This window comes from Carya illinoinensis, chromosome 9, assembly GCF_018687715.1.
Source record: "Carya illinoinensis cultivar Pawnee chromosome 9, C.illinoinensisPawnee_v1, whole genome shotgun sequence".
NCBI classification, from domain to species: domain Eukaryota; kingdom Viridiplantae; phylum Streptophyta; class Magnoliopsida; order Fagales; family Juglandaceae; genus Carya; species Carya illinoinensis.
Genome location: NC_056760.1, coordinates 7,219,297 through 7,244,914, shown reverse-complemented (window position 1 = coordinate 7,244,914; position 25,618 = coordinate 7,219,297). Strand labels below are relative to the sequence as shown.

Sequence of the window (25,618 nt, the reverse complement as noted above, 5' to 3'; positions counted from 1 at the left end):
TGAAGACATGCAAGGAGATGCTTCTTTGGATCATTCAATATTAATGTTGTATTTTCATATAGCGAAACGGTACGATAATTTCATTTGGGTACAACAATTTAAAAAAAAAAAAAAAAAAAAACCTGGTCTCGATCCTTTCCGAATAAAGGAACATACTTAATTAATTAATGTAATATAAAGAGTTTGCAAGTTTTAAGGGGATTAATCATTCTTTTTTAATTTATCTTTTTGAAAACTTCAAAGTCAAACTATGATTCATGATTCACTCGCAGACAATTTTGAAACTTCATGCTATCTTTTTCTTTTACAATTAACACAACAACGTTCAAATGAAATGTCGATAAAAAGAAAGTATATTTTTCAAACAATCTTTCAAGAGTGAGAACATTTTGCACGTATCTCAATTAAAGCTTCGAAATCTATCTATATTTATCATTTAATATTTCAAGCAAGAGCTAGCTGGTGGCGCGCATCCACATTTATTTGAAACTTTAATTAATTAACATTTCGTTATACTCTTTTCGGTTGCGGATTATTTATACACTAATATTTTAAGGAAAATTTTATACACTATATTATCATCTCACTTACATCCTACTAATTAATAAGACGTGTCACATTTAACATCATTGAATAATCATTTATTACATACTTCTTTATCATTAAATGGTAATGATAAATGTTGTGACACAGCACTATGCCACTATATATGTTGCTTTAGTACTAAAACAATATTCTTCCACGAGAGAGTACCCCTAGATCTGGTTAGCTAGCTAGCTTTATTTAGCATAATTTGATTTGTGTTAATACTAGTAATGGACTCAACAAAGTTAAATTTTAGCTAAAAAATAACCAAAGTGCAAAATAAAATTCTACAATAGGCTCAACAAATGTACAGTGAATTTAATATTTGGCTATATGGCTGGTCAAATTTATTGAGTGAAAGAGACTAGCCAAAGTTCAAAATCAATATTTTAATAGAATAGTAAAAGATTTGTTGAGCCTATTATTAGGTATTGTAAAAAGTGACTAACTAAAATTTGTAAAAGTAAATTTTCTAACTAAATTTTAACTAAAGTTTATTGAGATCACTACTAATGCTCTAAATATGGGTATTCATTAATGTATTTTGGGAATAGAGGGAATACATGATCGAGGGTTTGGCTCAAGATTGTCCATCTCATTTTAATTCCGATTGAGATTTTATATATGGATGCATTGAAAATAATACGTTTTTTTTTTTTTTTTTTAGGATCGATATATTCCTCGATCTAGAAGGGAAAGAGGAAACGTTTTCTTTTTTCTATTAAATGAAATTTTATTAAATGGTGAGACATTAAATAGTTTAAAAAATTATTTTTGTATTCTTCATTACTTGTCATGATTCGGTGATATCACAGCATGCAATTATATATTAAAATTGATCTAATTAATAAGTAGCATTAATATCATTTTTTTTTTCCAAAATAATCCAGTCTTTGGAGTAAATTTAAGAATCTCATGTAACTAATAGTCATAGTGTACATACGTTTTTAAATTAATACAACATAAAACAGGAATATATATATATTATATATGTTGAAAATGGTACACAAGCAACCATTTTCATAAGTTATGAAAATAATAACCCTATTTTATATGAATGATATTTTTATAAAATAATTTATAAAAATAAAATCGTTTTACATAAACATTCTTAGTTTAAAACATCCTTATACGAATATTGTAAAAATGATTGTACGTATGTTATTATTATTCTATATTTATATAAAACGCCGTATAGTAAGAATACGCGTATAGCAGTGTTTCCCTGACGCAAACGGCGCGGCGTGTAAATCCAACTAGCTCCTAATATACATATATAACTATATCTTGATGCATTGGAATGAAATATAATATTGAGAAATTGTAAGTTGAAAAATTATTGCTATTAATATGTCCTTACGTTAGTAACTTTGTGACTCCCTCGTCAATCGTCATAAACCAGTGCTGTTCGTCCCAGCTTAATTGCTTGGCTTTCTTTCTCCGAAGTCTGTGTCAACGCCATTCTGTTTCCTCTTCTTCTTGATCATGCATCGAAGTCCCAGCTGCTAAGTTTCACGGCACCGAATTCTCTTCCCCTAACTCTCATTTCCCGAAAACCTTTCCGTTTTCTTACCTCGGAATGCTCCAGTTCAACACCGTGGAGAAGGAAAAAAATGTGAAAATGTTTTCCCATTGATCTTCTCCTCCACAAACCACCCCACCCTTGTCCTTTAGCCTAATGGAAGGTATGACCAAACCCACAACCAAAACGGCGACGACAACAAAAACAACCACCGAAGTCATCACCACGACCACTTTGATCAGCAGCAACGCCTGTCAACAAAGCGTAAAGCTTTCTTTCTGGTTTTCCCCCAGTGCTCGCCCTCCTGGTTTATTCTCTTCAAGCTTTGGTTCATAGTATTTATATTGTAAACATTGATACAAATGGATTCATACTCCAATTCTTCGTATGGTTATAACCCAAATCGTTCATTCCAGTCTGATTTTAAGAGGCTGTTGGATCCGTTTTCGCATAGTGTAGAGGGGTTTAATGGGATCATGCTAGGCGGGTCAGCGTTGTCTCATTCGTTAATTTTGGATAGCGAGAAGGGAGAGCTTGTGAAAGCTCCGGCAATAGTTGGGAAGAAAGGGGTATCGGAGGCAAAGGCTTTGGCGGCTTTGAAGAGTCACAGTGAGGCAGAGAGGAGGAGAAGAGAGAGAATCAACGCTCATCTTACAACTCTTCGTGGCTTAGTTCCCTGCAATGAAAGGGTAAATTTGTTTTTCTGTACTTTTGATCATAATCAATATTCAATAATATATAATAGCACAAACAACCATGTCGGTCATATTTAATGGTAGTATTGGACACTGATCTGTTCATTTGATCTGTCTAGTATTTCCTCTTTTTTTTGGTTTGTTGGATTCTTGTCTTGCACTTCATGAATCTAAATCGTTGAACTTAAAAAGTTCAAGAAGTTGAGGAAAAAAAAAAGATCGCAAAGAAGAAATAATTCAGACGAGCTTCGTAAACTCAGGTAGCTTGTTAGTGTATATATTTGTATCTTAGATTAGATCATATCCTTAATTTCTTGTAATTCTGCTAGGTTAGAATCTTTCCTATTAGTTATATTTACTTATTTACTTTGGCCATATTCAACTATATAGAGGCCTCCTTTGTATAGTTTGATACATACAGAAATATACACTTCTATGATTCTCCAGAATTCTCTCTGTTTTAACATAGCTTTCTAGTAATTTGCGCCAAAAATTAATAGTGAGTTCTCTCATAGACGAATCATGTAAACTAAACACCCGGCCATGCATATTGTCGCAGCTTCGAATAGGCTGGAAAAGAGAGATCCTCGTATCGCGAGGGAGAGAATGGCATTTAACTGAATCTGAGCCTCTTGGAATTATTATACCTTTCTTTCTCTTTTCCTAATTTCATTTCATAGAAAAAGAAATCACTTATTCGCAGCAACTAATTAAAGCATGTAGGGGCCGTTGAGAGATGCGTTGTCAAAAAACTGTGAGGCCTAGCTGTGGCTGATAATCAGCATCTTATAAAGTTCCTTTTCCAGTCTCTTTTTTTTTTTTTTTTTTTTTTTTTTTTTTTTTTTCTTTTTTCTTTTTTTTTTTTACTTTTTTTCTGTAAGAACAAAGTAAATGCGAGTTAACTACCAGATTTTCAGCCGGTGCTATGCATGAGAGCTGGTTAACTCCCCCGCCCCCGGCCCCGGCCCCCACCCCACAACAAAAAAGGATTATAAGATAATGATGACAGATGTTGGCTTCTGATGCAGTTTGTTCATGACACGATGTATGTTCATATAAATTCTTGAATTTCTTATAGATGCAAACCGCTATGATTTTTTTAGAATTATCTTGTTTACAGTATGTAATGAAAAGTACTCAAGGTGTTTCCTGGAAACGAATTCGGAGCATTCCAAAGTCATATTATTCAACAAACATCCTGAGATGATCTGATGTGCATAATTGAATTAAATATTAATAGTCTTTCATTGCATTATTTGTGCTCTTGGATGATCACCTGATCTAGACCAAGGAGTGGCTATAGCCAACTAGGAGACACGTAGATCATCTTAATATATATAATATTAACAGGTTGTTCAAATTAACACCTAATTTGTAGCTAACATATGCAATAGTTCTTGATGATATTAACCTTTTCTGAAGTGACCCCTGCAACCTGAAAGGTTAGTCAAAAGTAACTTCCCTAACTACAATATGTCTCATTTGACTTTGCTTGTATTAATATATATATATATATATATATACGCAGATTGTTCATATATAACTTCATAGTTATGGATTAGTGAGTTCGGTACTTCCGTTTCTTTTTTCTTCGCAATCAATCTATCGTGCAGGCCTGTCCATTATGCAGGTATATATAAGGCTTGGGAATGAATTAATATTCAAGTATTTTGCCGAAAGCAACATGTGGTTAATGTGCTTGCCAATGTACGCCATCATGTCGAGAGTAAAGAAAGCCATGATTCACTCTTTCGTACTAGTTTAATCAACCTGCTCCCAATCCTTTTTCGGCTCTTTAGCTTATATGAATTATTCAATATTTATTAATTTATCCTCCGAGTCCAGTCTCTCAGACGATGTAGTCTCTAGGATGACATATGTAATATCTGAAAGTGGCTGCGGATGATCACGTTTGGATTGTAGGCACAGATTGCCAGCCGTTGAGTACTAATATATATTTGCATTAGGTTTGTGATACCTACCTTCAAATATTTTATTTTTTTAGGAACGTAAGCAAGACGTTTTTTGGGAGAAGAAAACCATTAATTATTATAGAAGTACTTCAGGATTGGTGCTACCAAGTTAGATACAACTTTTGTTTAGCCTAGCAAACTCTCTACGTTTCCTTGCTTGTATATATCTTCTTGCCTTGCTAAAACTATCTAAGTCAGATTTCAGCTTAGCTCCTTGTTGGAGATTTTCTGTAGCTCTGATTGAAAACTATATATGTAAGACTAGATTGGTCTCGATCGTGGGTAAGAATTTCTTGGTCAATTGCAGGTACCAGTGTTAAAGATCAAAAAGTATGACGTTGCTGATCATATTAATTGCTAGCAGCTTTTGGTAGTAAATTATATAATGACTGAGGTATTCCCAGATCTAAATGATCTACAAAGTTAGCTGCATATGATAATAAATAACTCAAGAAGGTCAGAAAAGAAATGTGCTGATCGATCATCGAGCGTAATTAATAGTACTATGTGTTTTGGGCTTTAACCTTTTGGTTTAATTGATATTCTCAGATGGACAAAGCCACGTTGCTTGCCGAAGTAATCAGCCAATTGAAAGAATTGAAGAAGAAGGCAGTTGAAACAAGCCAGGGTTTTCTCATTCCCATGGATGCCGATGAAGTGAGAGTTGAACCGTGCGATATTGATGGAACAGATGATGGAAAGATGTCATACAAGGCGACTCTCTGCTGTGATTACCGACCACAGCTTTTCTCTGATATAAGACAGGCTGTTGATTCCCTTCAGCCTGAGATGGCGAAGGCAGAAATATCAACCTTGGGAAGCCGGGTGAAGAATGCGTTCGTTTTCACCTGCTGCAAAGGTGGGTGCACCAATATTGAAGAATGCCAAGGGGTTGCAAATACCGTTCACCAGGCCTTGAGTTCTGTACTGGATAAAGCGTCTGCCATACCAGAATACTCACCAAGAACAACACACCCAAGCAAAAGGCCAAGGGTCTCTTTTTTTGACAACTTGTGATGCAAACCCAAACTGACGTGAGATATCTTGGTCTAGATTTTATGTTGATTACACTGAACTATTTTGAGAAGGTAGATCAACATAAATATGACAGTAAAAGGTGAAGATTGCTTGGATTGGAAAAATATTGTGGGCATGTTGATATTTTAGTCATAACTTTGGCTATATGGATCAGAATCGCACATATGATCTCCATTCAAAAAGTTCTTTTTGATGCACAAGAAACACATCATGGTCACTACATTATGCTTGGTGGTCCCAATTTCTTAACTCCGAAATCAGTCGTTTCCCTTAGGAATCTTCATTGTAAGTTTTTTTTTTTTGATGGAAATGTTTCGTTAATATTGCTTTTAGAGATGATTTTTATTCCGATTTGGACCAGGTTTTTTGTGAAATTGATCTTATTTTATTTTTATGCAATAACTGGGATTTTGCATTTTCAAGCAAAATTATCAAAATATCATATTTCCTTAGTTATTAAAACTTGACGTGTTTCAGAATCAGCTTTTCACTTATATAAATAAATCCTATTATCAGAATTTTCTTTCTGGGTTCCATCTTTTATCGATCTCAATTCTTAGTCTCTGTTAATTAACTAGTCGTCAAATATCTTGGCATCACCCTCGAGTTCATCCTCGTGAAAGCCTAGCCTAGCCTAGCTATATGCTATTATATTTATGGGCGATTTAATTTGTATGATACGTTTGTGGCCTTATCACTGGTAACTATATTATATATACATGCATCACACATTATATATATCGTAAATTAGTAGTACTTCAAATATATGGCCAAGAATGAAGCTGCACCATCTAGTACTTCATATGTTAGTGATCACAGGCAGGAGTGTGTGGACAGGTTGAATCTTCTAAATATTTATGTATTGCATGAAATAACAGATCCAATAGACACGTAGCTGGTGGTTGACATGCAAAAATATATATAGAGAACGATTCCCAATATTTCTTCAGCAATATTATACCATATATTGAGACTATTTCATTACATTTAAGTTTTTGAATCCACTGATGCATCATTTTTCCTTGCAGAGTTTTACTAGAGATCACTACTCGATCGTAATATTAACGTCTATAAACTCCAGAGTTACGAGTCAATCCCCTCTTTAATAATATACCCACTTCAATCCTCTATGCCTAATGTACCCTGCTCGACGAGAAATAAAATTATCTTAATTTTCATTAAAAATTGATAGTATTAATTGAAAAATAATTTGTATAATTCTGAAGTGTACAAGTTTTACGGAATCATTTTGAAAAAATATAAGGCACACTTCTGACCCATGTGAAAAAATCCATATTTCAATAATGGATCTCAAATTTTTTAAAAAGTTTGTGCGAAACTTACATACATTATAACTGAATTTATAATTCTCTATTTATTTTAAAATATTAATATCTTGATTATTAATTAAGCTTTTAAGAAGAATCATATTGATAATTAAAATGATCCGAACACTACGTATTTGTCACTAAATTGATATTATTGCTGGCTACCTCTCGATCGACTACAACTTATATCAGTGATTTACATAAACATCAATTTTATATTATTTATAATAAATCTTGTAGGGTCCATCAGTATCAAAGCACCAGTGGTCTAGTGGTAGAATAGTACCCTGCCACGGTACAGACCCGGGTTCGATTCCCGGCTGGTGCAATATGATTTAAATGGTACTTTTGGTCCCAGGAGGTCCCAGATCTGTACATAGTTATTATATATACCTTTCATGGGAATGTTGAAATTTATAGCAAGACTAGCACGTGGCTTCTGCTTTTCTAATTTGGTCGTGACGACCTGAAAGACTCATAATTACCAGAAGCTGCAAATAGTTGTTTGAATTAAAACCAGAGTCAACCATCACCATATTCGGTTCAAAGGAATATATGGTGATGAGGCAAAGCGGTTTCAAAGGAATATCAACCTCTATCTGCAGAGGAGGATCGATAATTCTACTTCTGCCACAATACACAAATTCAAATAGCATTGTGCTTTAATTTATCTTTGTTTTGTAACTATCAAATTGCACATCTTATGATCATCATGATATGCAACTGATCTGTAGATGATAATCATGTCTACGATGTTGTAAATATTATAAATCATACTAAGAGCAAGAACACCACAATCATAAAATTACAGTTTAGAAAATATATATGTGGAAAATATCTTGAAAGCAAATCTTGATGCTCCACAAATATTAACAGCCAATCTTCCCCTCCTTACTCCTCACAAAATATTATCCTTCAATAGGACAAACCAATAGACATGTATGGAGAGGAAATGGGACCTAGTCTCATATATAGAAAACTTATAGAGTTCTCCCATTAAAAATTCAAATCCCAATAAGGTTTAGTAAATTTTTGGAATAAAACATTTAAGCTTCATGGCCTGAAAACATAATTTACCACATTAAATAGAATATAATCTTATATTATTAAGGTGTAAAAAAGTTTAAATGATCACTCGACATATTGGATTTAACCAAAGTACCATTATAAGTTATATATCTAACCCGTTCTTATAAAACACAAAGCATGCAATCAAATTAAGCCCATATTTTGAAACTATTCTAACATAAGATTGAAACACAATACGACAGTTAAAATTAAGCTGCCTTTTCAACTTTCTTGCCTTCCTATATAGCAACATTAACATGATATATATGATCGCTGGCCCTTGATTCGAAAAATGTAGCCTGAAAACGTATGACCACAAGGCATGATCATGATATGGTCAAGTTTTCAAAAAGAGAAGCAAGATTTGCCAAACTTAATTTTTTTATTATGGTAGTAGACCATGTTTTTATATTTCAACTAATATTAGGCTGAAGACTGAAGTTGGAGGCCTAATAGAGATTCGCAATCAATATAAACCAAGCATCTTTGCTTCATGACTTCGAAGATTTGGAAATGGGTCGGTCAACGATTAAGCTTGATCAATAGCGCGCAACACGTACACTACTTGGTTCCCCTTAAGTACGCGGTAGAGCTTGTTTCTTCAAATTTTGAATACACGCCTTGTAGACGTATGTTTTCATGAATATATATGGTGGGGGGGAAGCTCCGCGCGAGTTGTTGCAAGCGCGCAGAAAAAGTAACAGAATCATTATTTCACAATAGGGCTCGGAAATTCGAAGTCCTCTTAATTCGAGAGATTTGAGGTACAATAGCTTTTGCACTTTTTGACATTAGAGTCGCAAAAAGCATCATGCATAACATGTCACTGTGGGAGATATCATCCTCAATCGCTAGCTAGCTACAAAGTGCTCTATCCTCTGGAAATGCAATTGTTGGTTTGTTGTGGAAACTGATGATCCTTATCTGAAAACTACTTCCACCTTGGCCAATTAATGTTAGTGGATGGGGTGCCCATGTTGGAGTTTCATTTTCTCGTTATCCCGGCCCTCGTGTCACATGCACTATATTGGAATTATGCCACTTGTATGCACATTGCCGATATCTCATTTGATTCGGTAATGCACGAGTGCCGCAGCCAATGAAAACATTTTATAAGATCTGCAGTGTGGGTGGGTTTTATTCATTTATTATATAATAAATAATCTCTAATTATCTAATACCACATTATGACAAGCTAATGGGAGGATGATGAGAAAATAGATAATAAATAGATTTTTTCATATATATATATATATATTTAATGAATTATGTATTGCAGAAAGAGAGAAATTGAACCCCGAGTCCATCCCATGACAAAAGATTATGACATGATTCACCTCACCAGGCTACTCGAGATTGTATGCAACTAATTAATGGAGAAGTCGAACATGAGATAGAGCTATCTAAGATCTTAAGTCACATTAGAGAAAATTTGCATAAATGTTACAAGCGTGGAGAGGATGTGTTTTAGATTTTGGTTTTTGGGAATTTTGTAACTCTCAAACCCTTTCTATAAATGATATTCTTCATTTTCTCCGTCTTAAGTGAGGAGCGATGACATAAAATAAGATTCGGACATACTCTTTTTATTTTTAGAAAGAAATGTGTTCTCTATAATGTTAATATGATATGATTTGATTTGTAAAACACTAACTTCTTGAAATTTTCTTGTAAATCAAATTCTATTTTGACACTTTCTTATGGTTTTGCAAATATAACTATTGATATTAAAAAAACTCATTTCTCCTTACCGCTTGAAGCAATTCAATTTGTAGGTGTTGGGATCATGATCAAAGGGTAACAAGCTAGCTGGTAATTAAGACCCTGATCTTTCGTTAACACGCTGTATTCCTCTCCAGAAAGGAATGCAAATAGTAGTGGAGGTTCTATTTTCATTATAAGGTTATATATGAAAAGTGACAACTATAATTAAGATAAATAATATTATATTTATTAATGATATATTGGTGTTCTTTACCACAGTAAAAGAAGAAAAGTGAATCAATAATGGCTACTTTTGGAGGCTTGGCCAAGCATGAAGTGGGGCAGAGCTCGTTTGTACTTGAAGACGTGCATGAAAACAATTAATAGAGAACACTTTTTAAAAACATAAATCTAAAATCCAAGAACCTGAACCTCCACAGGAAAAGTATATAGTAGTTACCAAGTGTTATTGTGAACACATGGCATTTGGAAACGTGAGTAAAAGACAATGAAAAGATCGAGCGTACGTGTATCCCAAGTCTATAGAGGATTAAAATGGTGGTACACATCATTACTCAACCAGTACCATTGCTTCGCCTTTTTGGGATCAACTCCTCCTGATTTATCAGCCACAAACCCTGCCTTCCTGTACTAAACTATTTCTCACGTGGTAATTAATTTCGATGCCCCAAACCCTGTTTATCAGCATACCTCTTCTTCACCTATCTTCTTGATCAAGATATATCAGTTCAATTGATCATCATATATCTCGAATTAACTCTGTACAAATTATTAAACGCAAAGCTAATCCTCTAAAAATAATACCTCTATTTTATCTGAAAATTTCTTAATAATCTCTAGACACCATCTTATTTTTATTCACTGTAGACCAAAAAAAAAATCAACTTTTTTCTTCACTACGTTACTACGTACACGCCAATTAGTAACGTTAGTATAGTATCTTTTCAAAATCCATATGCCGTTAATGCAAGAAACCACCCAACGTACAATACAATACGGCTATATATCTAGATATTCCATACCTGTTAGAAAAAATCTTTATCCCCTCAATTTAATATTAGAAAAAATCTTACTAATTAATAAATACAATCTATTAAAAAATACTAACATATATATATATATGTTATGTGGATATATGGTATTATAAGTGATCAGTGGAATGTGACGCGGAAATGCCACGCAATGGATCAAAGTCCTCTCGTAATGAAATTCCACCAAAAACTTATATACTGAATTGTATTTAATATTTATTTAGTTAAGGTGGGTCAATAATGGAGATGAGTACTTATCAAATTAGTGGTGCACTAATTAAGACCAAATGTACCGATTATATTCTTGACTTTAATGCTCGGCATGTCCTGAATTTTCACTATTTATCCCCAACTTGTCAATCAAAATTCTTCCTCTACTCATTACTCATCATAATTTCTTATCAATCTTCTATATATATATATAATAGAATTTCAAGCTTGCACCGGTATTTTTATTTAAAATCCACACCATGTGTAATCCCCTCCTTCCCAAAAAGAAAATTGGGGCAACCGCTAAATTTTTACAGCCAAAAGAAATATATATATATATATATAGAGCAAAATCAATAGAAACAGTATTTGATTAACCAAAGTGTGTATATATGTAATTTCCTTTTTGTATTTTGAATGAAAAGAAGTGTTATAATTATAAAAATATCTCACAAAAACAAATTTATTAATTGGCGTAATTTCATATTGTACCTTAGATTTATTTTATCATAAAAATAGTTTTATAATTTATTATAAGATACTAAATCACGTCAATTTATGATTATACTTTTATGGAATCTTTGTGTGGTTAAAACATTTCTCTCGAGTTTATGGCTAAACAGAGCAAGAAAAATGAAAGTACACGAAAGGCACCTCAATTTGATTTTTTACCACTTTTTCCCCTATATTCATATTTCCGGCCTCTTGCAATGCATACCATACAGCTGAATTTAAGACGGAAATAATGAAGGAGAGAGTTTTCGCCCTTGGTGCCGAGAAATCTGGACAACCATCATACATGTTGATGCATGTGAGAAGAAAAGAAGATGATTCAACATCTGTTTCACGGTTCCGCATGCCTGTGGCACGTATATGTAATGACAGGCATCTATATATGATCCTTTACGGGGAAATCGATGCTAGTGTTGCGCATGAACTCTGATTCACATGCCATATTGTATGGCTTGCATTTAAACCAAGTTTAATAAGTCCTATTATAAATATATATATATATATATATATATATATATATATTGCAGGAAACGCAGTGCAATGCCATAAAAATAAGGCTAATTCGGAACAGAGATCTGGGCGCTGAAGGGTCTAAGTACACGCCCTGATTTTTATGAAACATCCAAGAAAATTTAGCACCAAATGAAATTGGGTTTGGGGGATTAATAGGCCCCACCAAGCACCTAGACTAGACACCTAGGCACCCCCAAAGCCGTGGCCTTAATTAAACAGATGATTAAAATGTTCAAAATTAACCATTAATACTATATCTGATCTGCGTTATTAATCTCAATTCTCAATTCGCAATTTGATTAAAATGATCAAAGCCATGATCCCTCTTGGCTCTTGCCTTAAATATCTGCCAGTGTACGAAATCCAAATGCGACAGCACTGTTCTTCTGCATGTGCTTTGTGCACTCTGTGTTTTTGCTCAGAAGTCTCCCTTCTCCTTGTCCCACTGATCCGTATTCTCTACAAAAGAAAGTCAGAGATTCAGAGAACTTTATACTATAAAGAAACAAACCCAAAAACTACTTTCTCAAAAACTCTCTCTCCTCTTCTGTTTCAGAGTTATGCGTCCCTCACAACCTCCAACCATGTCTGATTCTTCTTCATCTTCTTTGCCATCTGCTCCTCCTCCTTCTTCGTCTTCTTCTCCTCTTTGGTTACTGTCCTACATAAAGCTTCGCTTCTTTGCTAAAATCCGGCGGTTCATCCGATCGAAAGCTGCTCGCAAGCGATGCGCGTCGTCGTCGGGGGGATTCGATATGGCGAGCATCAGAGGTGTTGAAAACGAAGTGGCACAGGTTTTAGAGAGCGAGGGTGAAGATGACTCGACCGTGCTACAGAGGTCGGTGAAGAAGCTTCACTTTGGGAGTTGGGAAGAGAAAGAGCAGGCAGCCAAGGAGATTTCGAGACTTGTCAGAGAAGAAGGGAAGATAAGGAAGTTGATGGCGCAGCTAGGGGTTATACCGGCGTTGGTGGACATGGTGGCTTCGGAGGTACAGGACCGGCGGCGTGCGGCGCTGACGGCTTTGATTGAGCTCGCTGATGGAACTTATACGTAAGTTTCGATGTTTTTTCTTTTTGTTTCAACATTAAATTCCTATCATTCTAGTTTTGCTCAAATATTTAAATGCCATGGTGTTATATATTTGTGATATGATGAAGCTGTTCAATTGGTTTGATCCTTGTGAAAAAAAAAAAAAAAAACAGAGAGTGCATCATGGGCCCTCTGTGAAATTACAAGCACTTACAATTATTTTATCTGCATGCAAACTATTTTTGCTTGATAGGAGGTAGCATCCAAGAAAGTTCCTCCTACGCACATATTATTGTTTTTACTTCTTTTGGGAAAAGGGAAATGAAACACAAGTTATATTAAAGGTTTGGTGATTTACTTCAAGTTAATTATGTCAGTTTTCATTTTGTATTAGGTCATGAGTATAGACGGTAGAAATCATATAAATTGACCATACTAAGAAAAAATCGAGCTTTCTGACAAAAGCGAACCCTTGGGGCACTAGCTCTCTGACACTTAGATCAGGGGATGGATCCAGATGATTCACTATTCACATGGTAGTTGTTCTTGCCGGATATGTATCGAGACTTTTCGACCCATATTCCCACAACCAGCTATTTTTTTGAAAAAGATGTTTCAGGGCAATTGTGGACATAATGTTTTAGAAAAGGTTAATTAATGTATATTGGGTCCTGAATCCTGATGCAGCAATAGTGGGAGCAGCTCATGCTCTAGGATGTTGCATTAGTTATATATATAAAATGTTTGTTTTTTGTTTTGGTAATTGCTCACTGCTGAGTCCTTTGGCATGCATGTCCATGGCAAAATATAAGGGTGGGTCAGGGTTAATAAGAACATTTGAAATAAGCACCCCATAGAAGAACCGCCATGACCAGAGCTTATGTGCTTTATTGCGGATTTCCTGTTTTTTCAGAATGATCCCTTTTAGTTTTCTTTACAAAAGTTAAAAAGGAAGGTACGTATTAGAGATCGCATGCAAATACATACATGAGCCCTTTCCTTCCATAATAAACTGAGCAAAATGTCCCATTGAATCAGAGGGCCGCCACTAAGGTGCGTCAACTGCTCCCACTAATTAGTTCAAAGGTGGTCGGAAGAGTTGGAGAGGCAACAGTGTTCCTGAACAGACATTTTTGCCTTTTTAGACATAGAAAATTACAGCTTATGCTTCAATTTCCACACAGATCTAGGCCCCCGGAATCTTATTGACTTCAGCAGCTTGAAGTTCTCTATTTTATTTTGATTAGTTTGGGGAGCACTGGAGTATTCAATTAAGTTATTAATGCAATAATGGATCCCTCGATATAAGCTACCCTTAGTATATATATTATTTTTGCTTCTTGTGGTTTAATTAAACAATAAAAGTTTCAGTCGTATATAATGAGTACTCCTTTCCATAAATATATATATATAATGAGTACTGTTTGTTCTTGTTTTCAACCTTGGTTTGACCAGAGTTTTAATATGTTGCGCTTTCTACTGTTCTTATCTTTGTTTCTGAACTGTTCTTTCTTCATCCCTCAGGAACAAGGCGCTTATTGTTGAAGCAGAAATCCTATCCAAACTGCCAATGAACATTGATACTGTAGATGAATTAACGAGACGCGAATTTGCAGAACTGCTCTTGTCATTATCTTCTCTTGCCAATACCCATTTCCCTCTTTCCTCGACCGAAATCCTCCCATTTATCTCGAGCATTCTCCAGTCGGGTTCGAGTTTTGAAACCAAAGAGTCATGTTTGGGTACTTTATTCAACCTCTCCACCGTCTTGGACCATGCAGGACCTCTGGTCTCGTGTGGATTCTTACACAATCTGTTGATGCTCTCCACAACAAAAGAACTTTCAGAGAAAGCCCTTGCAACACTAGGGCACTTGGTGGTGACTTTAATGGGAAAGAAGGCAATGGAAAATAGTCCAATGGTGCCGGAGTGTTTGATAGAGATTTTGACATGGGAAGATAAACCCAAGTGCCAAGAATTATCAGCTTACATTTTAATGATTTTAGGTCATCAGAGCTCAGCCCTTCGCGAGAAAATGGCCAAGTCAGGAATTGTCCAGGTGCTTCTTGAAGTATCATTGTTGGGTAGCCCTCTCGCCCAGAAGAGGGCAATAAAGCTATTGCAATGGTTCAAAGATGAGCGGCAAGCGAATATGAGGCCACATTCCGGACCACAAACAGGAAGGATTGCAATTGGTTCGCCCGTAAATCAGAGAGAGGCTCAAGAAGGGAAGAAAATGATGAAGAGTTTAGTAAAGCAAAGTTTGCATAAGAATTTGGAAATGATAACGCAGCGAGCCAATGCTGCAGCTGACTCCTCTAAGCTTAAGACCCTTGTGATCAGCACAAGTTCTAAGAGCTTGCCTTACTAAATTTAGTTTACGATTAGTTGACAGTTATAGTTCAAATTTTCAGGGTTCTATTAGAGATGCTATTGTTTGAAACTGGGAAAAGGGATGTTTCCTCTCTCCCCACAGAGGGAGTGAATGAAATCCTAGCCACAGAGATGCACTAATTCCTTCATTCCTTGTGCAGCATGAATAATAACAATTGTATATCCTGGACAGCAAAAGGTGAAAGTTTTCTGGAGATGGTAGAACAATAATCCTTTCCCTAGTTAGGAATACATGAATAAGAAGAGGTATACACAGATGTTGTTGAATCAATCGTTTATTTAAATTTTTTTTCATCACTTGTTATGGATGCCAAATCTTTCAACTATACTGAAACTTGAACAGATGGAAATAGGTAAATTTAATTTATATTCATTTATGATTGTGGTTGAATGTGTTATCAAAGTGAAAGATTAAGTACAGACAATATTAATTATCTCAAAAATCTTGGCTTATTGGTTATCTTCTGTTTAGTTGTAGTTACATTAATACGCTATATATCAGAAATGCTCGTTCCCAAAGAATCTGCCTAAGATGAAGTTTAGGAATAGAAAATGGACAATGTGATGAATCCAAAAGTGTATACCATCAGCCATGGGCGATGAGGCTAACTAAGGTCATCTTCTCTCTGTACAAGTTAATGCGTTTGTAAGAGTTGGCCGGGGCCGATGGAGAGACCTCCTCCCATTTTACAGCGTCTTGGAATCTCATTTCCTTTTGTGCATCTACATATTCCAATACAGTTGTAGATTTGCCTAAAAGTCCAAGCAATCATCAATTGAGCTTTGATAATAAAACAATCGATCATTATCCCGAGCTAAGTAATTCCAATTGTAATTAACCAACTGCTCAGGGCCTAAAGAAGAAAACACGTTTGCTCGAGTATAACTCGATTTGATATTCAGTTAAAATATTATCAAAGAACAAGTACTAATGTTGGGTAACGTGCGGTGCAATTTTAGTAGTTTTTTTTAGTTAAAATACATCAGATCAATCAATGTAACTAAAGATTTAAAACAAAAACATAAAAAAAGGCATTATTTAAAAAAAAAATTGAATATTACTCTCCTACCAAAATCAAAGCGTTGAGACATACTTTTTACTACTTCTAAACACTCTTCACTACTATTTATTATTTTATTATTATTATTTATCTATTTATTACTTTTTTCTACTATTTAATATTTTATTATTACTTTTTATTTACTTTTTCACTACTATTCACAACATATCTAAACACCCCCAAACCCAACCCAAGTTAATAATAGTAAAATACCTTCTCTCGCAACTAGGGAGATCTCATGCCTATCACATCTCGGAGAAAAACCAATCCAGTTCTGTCTGACATTGTATTACCATTGGTGAAGCTATATATGTTATGAATAAGTTTTAAAATTTAAATCTTACAAATTAAATTATATCATATAAATGATGAATGACCTAAAGACTTTCAAATAGCATTATTTATATGTTATATATTGAGTCTATAAAAGTAATTTTCTCCACTGAAATTTACAAAATAATTTCCCAATATGAAACACCCAGAAACGGATTTTGAAACTGTTAAAGGAAAACGTAAATTTGCAAATACGGGAAGCTTCCTATATATAGATTGGTCATTCAAAGGAACTTCAGAAATAACTCATTATAGCCTAATAAAGGGGTGGTAAGAACTCGAGGTTGATTACACAAGGAATTTTTGCCAAGAAAGAGGCCATCCAAACACAGAAAGTAAAAGAGTTCAATTGTCATCATCTAGCCCAACTTGAGCTCATAATTGAAGTGTTAAAGCATTCACGTAATGGTAAGATAGTCCCAACTATAACCTTTTCAAAATGCTTCCACAGCATAGCATTACAAGCATTTTATTAAGAGAAGATGCATGAGAGATCTGGAAGAATGAATAAAATCTTTACATTTGTAACATCCAAAAGTTGTCCACAGTACATCCCTATTCTTAACCCACTAACAACAAGAATAAAAATCGATGTAAGAACAGAGTCTATATTAACCATACTCGCAGGTTAAAATGCAAAAAATCTGCCAATCTAAATAATCAAGCAAGAAGTAGAACATAAATTATCAATGCCACAGGCCTTAGCCTACATTACAAAATTGTCTAACAAATGAAGGTGTCTAAAAACCCTGAAAAGGTCCAGCAGGTTCACACGCACACACGCACAGAGAAAGAGATTCATGCACAACCCAATTTTAACTCTTCAGCACCTGTGCTGCAACTCTTTTCAATGATCCAGATGCCTTCTGCAGATCGGATTCTGAATGGCCAGCAGAAACAAACAATCTGATTCCCACAGCTAAACGACATTTATCAAGCGTCGATCTTTTGGAAGCCACCACAAATACTGAATCTTCCTTCAACACCTGTGAACACAACAATTATGCAATGAAAACAAAAGAATAATAATTGGCCAAATCGTGAATAGAAACCAGATAACTATTAACTTACACGATCGGCAATCTCTTCGAGAAGAGTTAGGTCATTTTTAATGGAACCTGTTGACTTCTCTAGCTTGAGAAAAACAATGGGCGATTCTGCATTACTTGCTATTGAGAGGCCTGGTATATCTGACAATCCTGCAGTCACCAACTACATTTAGAGCTAAAAAGTGTCAAGGAATCACACACACACACATATATTGGTAGACTTTGGGGTGGAAAGTATTAGGAGAAAATGAGCACAATAATTTGGCTTTCAATAGATTTGATAATTACTACTGGTTGATGCAATTGCATGTATTTCAGGCATATATCTTTTTTTTTTATAAGTTTTAAGGCATATATCTAAACTGAGCAGACATTTTAAAAGCTCCAATTGATTGCTACATCCACACAAATTACCTACAGCCATCCAACCTACAAATAGCCAAAGAGACTGAGCGGAATCCCATATAATAATGATATCATGTCCCACAAAGCTCTTTCACTCCACACGTAATGCCTTATCAATGGTTGTTTCATGTACCTATGCTATCATAAAAAATAATAGGAGGTACAGGTGTCATGCATTAAAGTCCTTCAGCACCATTTATTCTCTAAAAATGTATTCAATCTTGCTTAGCAGTGAAATAGAACCAACCTTTCCATAAACGGGCAATGTTTTCCTTCAGTTTCTTTATCAGATCAGGATTTTCCTCCAGGACATCAATGGCAGTTATTGCTGCACTCGCAAGATATGGGGGCAAAGAAGCAGAAAAAACATATGCAGAACTGCTCAATCGCTGCAAAAAATTAGCATAGACTGAGACATTAGCATTCAAATGAGTGTCATAATCTTTACTATAAAACAAGCACTACCGTTAAAAAATAGTAGTATAGGCTGAAATGTTAGGCATCATCAGCACCATTTAGAAAATGGGTGTTACCATCTTTACTTCATAACAGGCATCATCACCTACTAAAATATTGATACTATTTTTGCCTGGTTAAGACTTCCGACCAACCAATAAAATACTTCATTTACATGGTCATTCTTATAAATTATTATTTTGCATACTTGATGATCAATGACTCTAGCACTTCCGGTGCAAAATCCTCCTTCTGTGGCTAATGCATGTCCCATGGCAGCAGTGACAATATCTATCTTCTCAATCTGCAATATCACACCACCATAAAGCCAACAGAAATGGGTCGATTTTTAAAGAAGAAAAACCGGGGCCAGTTAAGTTTTCGAACATACCGGAACCCCATAGTACTCGGTGAGACCCCTTCCAGAACTGCCAAGTGCACCAAATGAGTTGCTCTCATCCAATAAAACGCGGAAGCGATATTTCTCCTTCAATCTAATGATCTCATCTAAGGGAGCTATTTGGCCAGAATTCTGGGAAGTTTGTAATCAGCATATAAAGTCAGCCAAAGGAGAAGAAAAAGCAGGGCATATAGCAAGGTAGAATAGCAAGCAACACATTGACAATGATACCATTGACAGGGCAACTTTTGAGAGTGATGACCATATTTCAGGCAAAGTAGTGTATAAAAAGTCCATTTAAAATTACAATTGACTCCAACAGTTCAACCCTCTCCCTTGAGGAATAAATTAATGAACTAGAAGCATTTATACTATTAGCATAAATATTATGTTCCTTCAAATCTCAAAAGAACTGGAGAAAAAAGGCAAACATTCCAATAAGAAAGATTGGAACTTTTAAAACCGTACCCTTCCATTTATTGCCCATCTACCTTCTACTGCCAGAACTTAATACTAGCAATAAAGGGAGAAACCAACATCAGCAACATGCTACATAAAAGTGAATACTTCAAGGCATCTTCTATGTTTGCTCACAAAGTCATAGGACATAAATAGAGTTAACGTGTAAAATATTCACCAAAGATTAAACGTGAAATCATCCTAACACACATAAAAGATACAAAGGTAAAATATTTATATGAATAGTGCACAAAAATCTACCTGGTACACAGCTTCAACAACAATGTAGCGCCGCAATTTCTTAGCCCGCTTATTCTCTGCAGTGATTTTCTCAAGAGTACTCCTTAGAGATTCCATATCATTGTGCTTGAAATACACAATTGTGCTTCTAGAGAGATGAAGGCCATTTTGTATTCCCCAGTGGACTCCTTCATCCCTGAAACAGGAACAAATAGAACCACCTTAAAATAAAGAAACAGATAGACGCCAGAAATCTGGTGCAGGCTATTTTAACAGTAAAAACTCCCAATGTATGCCCACAATATGAAAGGCACCAGGATAACTGTCACGAACAGCTAAGGTGGGCAATTTTTTTTTTTTTATGAGTAAAAATATTATATATATTAATATCAATAATATCAATAGGAGTAAACAAGTACGCTGGGCGTATAGAAACACCTAGCCCATACTAGAGAGCCCTAATGACCAATAAGCCCGTGAAAATTAGAAATCTATCCAAAATACACCAAGCCCGAATGGGAACAAAACACACCTCCCCAACCCCAACCCCAACCCCAACCAGAAACTCCCTCTACAAGGATGGCATCATAATGCCCTCCCTTTAGTCTTCCCTTGATTCGAACTACTTCCCTTAGCATCGTAGTTGATTTCCCAAGAAAGACGCTTTAACTCCCTGCTTTTCTTAAATCTTGATTTGGTTTCAAGCAAGGAGCCGTCTCAATCGCAGTGAGCAGTGCTGCAAATTGGCAGCTAAGGTGGGCAATTAAGACAGGTTATAAGTTAGAATAATATTCTTTTATCAGAAAATAAGCAAGCCCAATCCATCATCACATTTGTAATACTTTTTGAGGAAATTCTTTTGTGCTCGCAATGATAATTTTAACTCATTAACTACACTATCATTTCCGGTTGTAGGGATGGGGACAGGAAGCTAAACATTGCTCGGGTTTATTTGGATGGAGGGAGACAAGAGGAGATAAAAACAAAAGAAGGGAATGATTTTTTTGTGGGGCCTGAGGGACGTAACGGCACCCCTGTTTGAGTATATTTGGTTAGAGGAAGAAGAGAGAAGACGAAAAAAAATTGTTTTAAAAGCTCAGTAGTTCGGAAGTAAACTTTCACTTCCACATGAGAAGAAAAACTTGGGCATATTGTTTATTTTATTTACACCCCAACTTCACATTAACACCATTGTCACCCCAATACCACTACTAGTCACTGCTATGGTCTACAACACACATGACATAAATAGGGATTTAAGTGCCCTAGAGTTTCTACCCGAAATTTTGGGCTTAGAGTAGGAGGGAGATAGACATATAAAGTGAGCCCCCACAGTATTTATGGTTGTGGAAATAAATTTCTCTGGCAGAATTAAATGTTCAATTAATGTTGTGGAACCCAGTTTATGTGTCTACAACTCACGCACTCTAGGCCCTAGAGTTTACGCAAGAACTCTAGGGGATCTATATCCATAAATAGCATCTTCACCACCTCTCAAGTCACCCCAATATAATCGGGACCTTTGTCTCGCTGCCGCCACAAAGAAAAGCATCTTATCATCACCCCATTGGTGCCACCCTTTCTTTGTAAGTGTCCCCCCCCCCCCCCCAAAAAAAAAATAGCAAACATGATTTACCTCTTAGAATTGGTTTCAACATACAATATCACTAATTTCTTCTACCATGAATATATACGCATAGGGAAATGGATTCAGGAGGAATTACATAGTTGAGATTATGCATACTCACACTACAATGATATCTCCCCTTTTGCAAAAAGCTGGAATTGCACTGAACACGGTGGACAGTCCATAGGAATAGAGAATTGAATCAGGAGTTCCCAAAAATTTTGCTATTCTGGCCTCACAGTCAAGGTGTACATCTGGTAAGAGGGAAGAATAAAAAAAAAATGTCAAAAGAAAACTATTTTCCCTGTGAAAATCTGGGTGCAGAACCTCCAATCCGATTCATATGAAAATTAGATCCAAATTAAAGCTTACCAATTGTTCCATAGAATCCACGAGGACCACAAGAACCAACACCGTATTTCTCCAATGCAGAGGAACATGACTCCTGAGATAGAATATGATCATAAATCCACCATAAAAACATAGAAATTATCACAGCACAAACAAATAAATAAATAAATAATGGGAACTGCATCTCACAAGCAATTTCTCATGTCCTATCAATCCAAGATAATTTGCTGAAGCAAAATTGACAACTTCTTTGCCATTGATTATTGCATGCGGCCCTGCAGCACTGCCAGAGAAACAAAAAATGCAACTCAGGAGCAGCAATGCCTTGAGGCTTTTTACCAAAACACTTTTCAGTTCTTATTCAGAAATCTAATATTCAACTTATGAAAGATAATAAATTCCATAAACAAAAATTATTCGTTTATGTAATGATATACCCAAGACAAAAATTATAAGTATAAATTGATTAGGAAAACACAGGCAGTAACAATAACTCCATGTACGCAAAGAGCTAGGGCAACATGAGAAGAAAGAGAAGAAGAAAATATGTAGTATTGGGGAAGAAAACTTACTTTAAAGAAGAAAACAAGAATGAAACAAATAAATTGAAGATTTTTTTTTTTTTTTACAAACTAAAAGTGGGGAAGAAAAGAACATAGGTAAAAGTGTCATTCTGACAGGAATCTATGAAATCCTCTACACGGATATTACAACTATTTCACCTTTCTAACATTGGAGGTTCCCTCTGCATCTCTTCTGTAAGAGGAGGAATGAGGGATTCTGGGACCCATTCATCACATAGCTCATCTATTTCCTACAAACATCAGGCAAAGTTTTCTTTAGTTTTGGTGAAATACCACAATGAAGTATAAAAATTCTTGTAGGTTGATATACAACTATTCATAATTTTGTTCCAAATACAGTTAATTAAAATAACCAGATGCAACTTTTATGAAACCAGGAATGCAGCTAGAGTATGGTAGTTAGGACAACCAAACTTCATAAGCTCTGTCATTGAAGGGGTTTACATTTACGCCTCATTTGGTTACATAGATGAGATGAGATGAGATGAGAAATCTGTGAATAGTAGTGAAATAATTTGTGAATAGTAGTGAAATTATTTGAGTTAAGATTTTTATGAGGTTTTGATAAATGAGAGAGAAAAAGTTAAATAAAAAAGATTATAAAGTTAAAAGAGGGATTAGAATATAATTTTTTAATATTATTTTTATTTTAGGATTTGAAAAAGTTGAATTATTTTTTGTGTTTTGTTTGGAAATTTGTAAAAGTTGTAACAAATATATTAAAATGTTGAAAATTTGAAATTGAAAAATGTTTGTGTTTGAATGGTCTTTGAATGTTGAGATGAGATGGTTTGAAAGGTTTGTGAAACCAAACCACACCTTAATATGCTCGAACTTTAACAGGCCCAAATCCATAATTTTCGGTGAACAACTCATTTTTTACTTTGGCAAAATTGAATCAACAAAATTGGGGCCTTCGGTCCCTGGATGAAACAGATTTAAGCAAGCACAAAAATTAGAGACATGCAAATAGACATATAGAACATGGTGACAAATTCGTGATATCCTATAGATTCAACTTTCACCTTGATTTCATAATTTAAATATCATCCCAGATTCAACCCATATAAAATTTCGAACATTCAAAATTATGCGTGCAGTTTGATTATCAAAAATTTTGTTCTGCAGAGCGTGATCGGCCAAGTGTCAAACAAAAGGAATATTATTTGAATTCGATATGTATATGCTAGTCGTATCATATCTTGCCAACACTCCTCATCTCAACTTGACCATGTTATAGAAATACTAAAACAGTTCAAGTCAAGATAAATCAATAAGAGCATCCTCTCGGTCAACACAAAAAGTATGGATTAAAATTGTCCCACAAACCTTCTTGGTTAAAGGCCTTTTCGGGGGCTTGTAACTTTTCAGGGAAAGCAGGAAAAGGATGACAACCAAAAGAAGAACTTCCACAAATAGATGCCCTTTAACCATAAGAACAATAAAATCTGTTAGCCAAATTACTAGGATCCAGAAGGTGGCAAAGACATGGTTAGCTTTTGAGACTTCTGAACTTACCGCCGATATGTACTCCAAAAACAACAGCTCGCGCAGAAGGAGCATCTAAAGCCAAAGTCACCCAATCTAAAGTAGTATTCACTATTTTCAGAACAGCAGATGCCATAGTCTCGATATCTCAATTCAGATAGTCTTCAAAAAACACTCACATCATAGACGAGGACATTCCTTTCCTGTAACTACAATCTCTTGAGACTCGTCGCAGCAATAAAAGGCTTAGAGATCTGGATCCTGCATGTAGTAATTGTTACTGTCCCGTTGTTATGGTAGTGAAAACCATTACAGAATCAACATAAAAATACGATTATCCACGAAAAAAAATGTGAAGTACTATGATAGAACAAACGTCCGATGCTACAGGTGTCTGATAGCTAAAATTGAATCGATTTACATACATATATAAGTAAACCCTGTTTAAAGGTAGAGAATGATATCTTATATCATCGAAGTGGTCTCCAAGAAAGAGCAAAATGAAATACCTGGACCAGACCAGGATCGATTAGAGGAGAAAATCTAAAGAGAGGAGCTGCAAATCGACAAGAGTTCATTCGCCTAATCGCCTAACTTGGATCATAAGAGAGATTGATAGCTCATACAGACACCCGGATTGAGATCGGAGCTGATAATAAGAAAATTATTGAATACCTGAGCACACAAAACTAGACGAATTGAAGTCAAGGGATTGGATTTTGAAGTCAAAAACTAGCAAAACTTCGAAGAAAATTAATTTTAAAACTCTGATTCAAAACAGAGATGAGAACCCTAGTTTTTACAGAATCGGCAATAATATTAAAAGAAATGAAATTGGGAGCCTCCCAAACACGAATAGGTAAAAAAAACAGAGATAGAGATTATAATCCATGAGTTGATCCAAAATAAACCCAAAAAGAAAAGACGGAAATCTAAAGAAATAAAAAAGGGGGAAAAGAAAATGCAGAAGGAAGAAAGAAATCACCAACGATGAGGTTCAAGATTGACCTTGGCGAAAGAAATCGGTGGGCGACAATGGACTTTGGAATTTGGCTGGCCAAGTAATCTTATATACTATACAACAAAAAGTTCGTAATCTCCCCTTTGTATATGGTTAGCACTTGGAGCCGGTCGGGGGGAAGTGGATTTTACACCAGCCAATCAAAGGCTGCCACACAGGTATCTCTACATATTTCTATCTGTACCCTCGTACAGATGATAAAAACAATTTCTTTGAATCTTTGGTGACCACGTCCTGCTCCCTCACTCTCCCCTTATCCATCCGTTTCTCGGCAAAAGTGAATAAAATGAATCTTCTTCTACCTCCAAGTTGTCGTGATACGATTTCAATTTTTATGACAAATGGAGAAGTCTCAACCACAGCTCCTTGGGTCACTGTCATAAGGAGCCTGATTTTTTCTTTTAATTTTTTTCCAAAGCACGTTATTTGAGGTTCTAATCATGTGAAATCCGCCATTCAACCTGCGAATAGTCTTTTGTATGGTCATTTCATCTCCATTCAATGCTCGACGATAACATC

The 25,618-nt window shown here is 35.3% G+C and overlaps 3 protein-coding genes and 1 non-coding gene across 12 annotated transcripts; 3 read left to right on the top strand and 1 right to left on the bottom strand.

The window, feature by feature from the left end:
• Positions 1–1,950: 1,950 nt before the first annotated feature.
• LOC122275631 (putative transcription factor bHLH107) lies at positions 1,951–5,966 on the top strand. The gene is made up of 2 exons (XM_043084769.1): positions 1,951–2,796; positions 5,325–5,966. Exons 1-2 carry the CDS (start codon positions 2,470–2,472, stop codon positions 5,790–5,792), a joined length of 795 nt encoding a protein of 264 aa, XP_042940703.1. The 5' UTR covers positions 1,951–2,469; the 3' UTR covers positions 5,793–5,966.
• A 1,432-nt stretch (positions 5,967–7,398) lies between these two features.
• On the top strand, positions 7,399–7,469 carry TRNAG-GCC. The gene has a single exon. It is a non-coding gene; the product is annotated as a tRNA-Gly (tRNA).
• A 4,893-nt stretch (positions 7,470–12,362) lies between these two features.
• LOC122275384 (U-box domain-containing protein 7-like) lies at positions 12,363–15,892 on the top strand. The gene is made up of 2 exons (XM_043084413.1): positions 12,363–13,252; positions 14,756–15,892. Exons 1-2 carry the CDS (start codon positions 12,762–12,764, stop codon positions 15,600–15,602), a joined length of 1,338 nt encoding a protein of 445 aa, XP_042940347.1. The 5' UTR covers positions 12,363–12,761; the 3' UTR covers positions 15,603–15,892.
• Positions 15,893–17,515: 1,623 nt separating this feature from the next.
• LOC122276173 (long chain base biosynthesis protein 1) lies at positions 17,516–25,246 on the bottom strand. 9 transcript variants are annotated; one of them, XM_043085733.1, is made up of 15 exons: positions 24,588–25,044; positions 24,258–24,339; positions 24,109–24,174; positions 23,920–24,014; positions 23,410–23,513; positions 22,729–22,820; positions 22,196–22,289; positions 22,028–22,100; positions 21,777–21,909; positions 20,050–20,224; positions 19,321–19,461; positions 19,138–19,233; positions 18,721–18,862; positions 18,091–18,218; positions 17,516–18,005 (listed from the first exon to the last, which is right to left on the bottom strand). In XM_043085733.1, the coding sequence occupies exons 5-15, from the start codon at positions 23,464–23,466 to the stop codon at positions 17,835–17,837; spliced, it is 1,302 nt and encodes a 433-aa protein (XP_042941667.1). In that variant the 5' UTR covers positions 23,467–23,513; positions 23,920–24,014; positions 24,109–24,174; positions 24,258–24,339; positions 24,588–25,044; the 3' UTR covers positions 17,516–17,834. The 9 variants fall into 9 exon arrangements, 8 of the variants coding, with proteins under 8 accessions (XP_042941667.1, XP_042941659.1, XP_042941664.1 ...); XM_043085725.1 differs by lacking the exon at positions 23,410–23,513 and adding an exon at positions 25,087–25,246 and having other exon boundaries at positions 24,109–24,339; positions 24,588–24,753; XM_043085730.1 differs by lacking the exon at positions 23,410–23,513 and adding an exon at positions 25,087–25,225 and having other exon boundaries at positions 24,109–24,339; positions 24,588–24,727.
• Between the last annotated feature and the right edge of the window lie 372 nt (positions 25,247–25,618).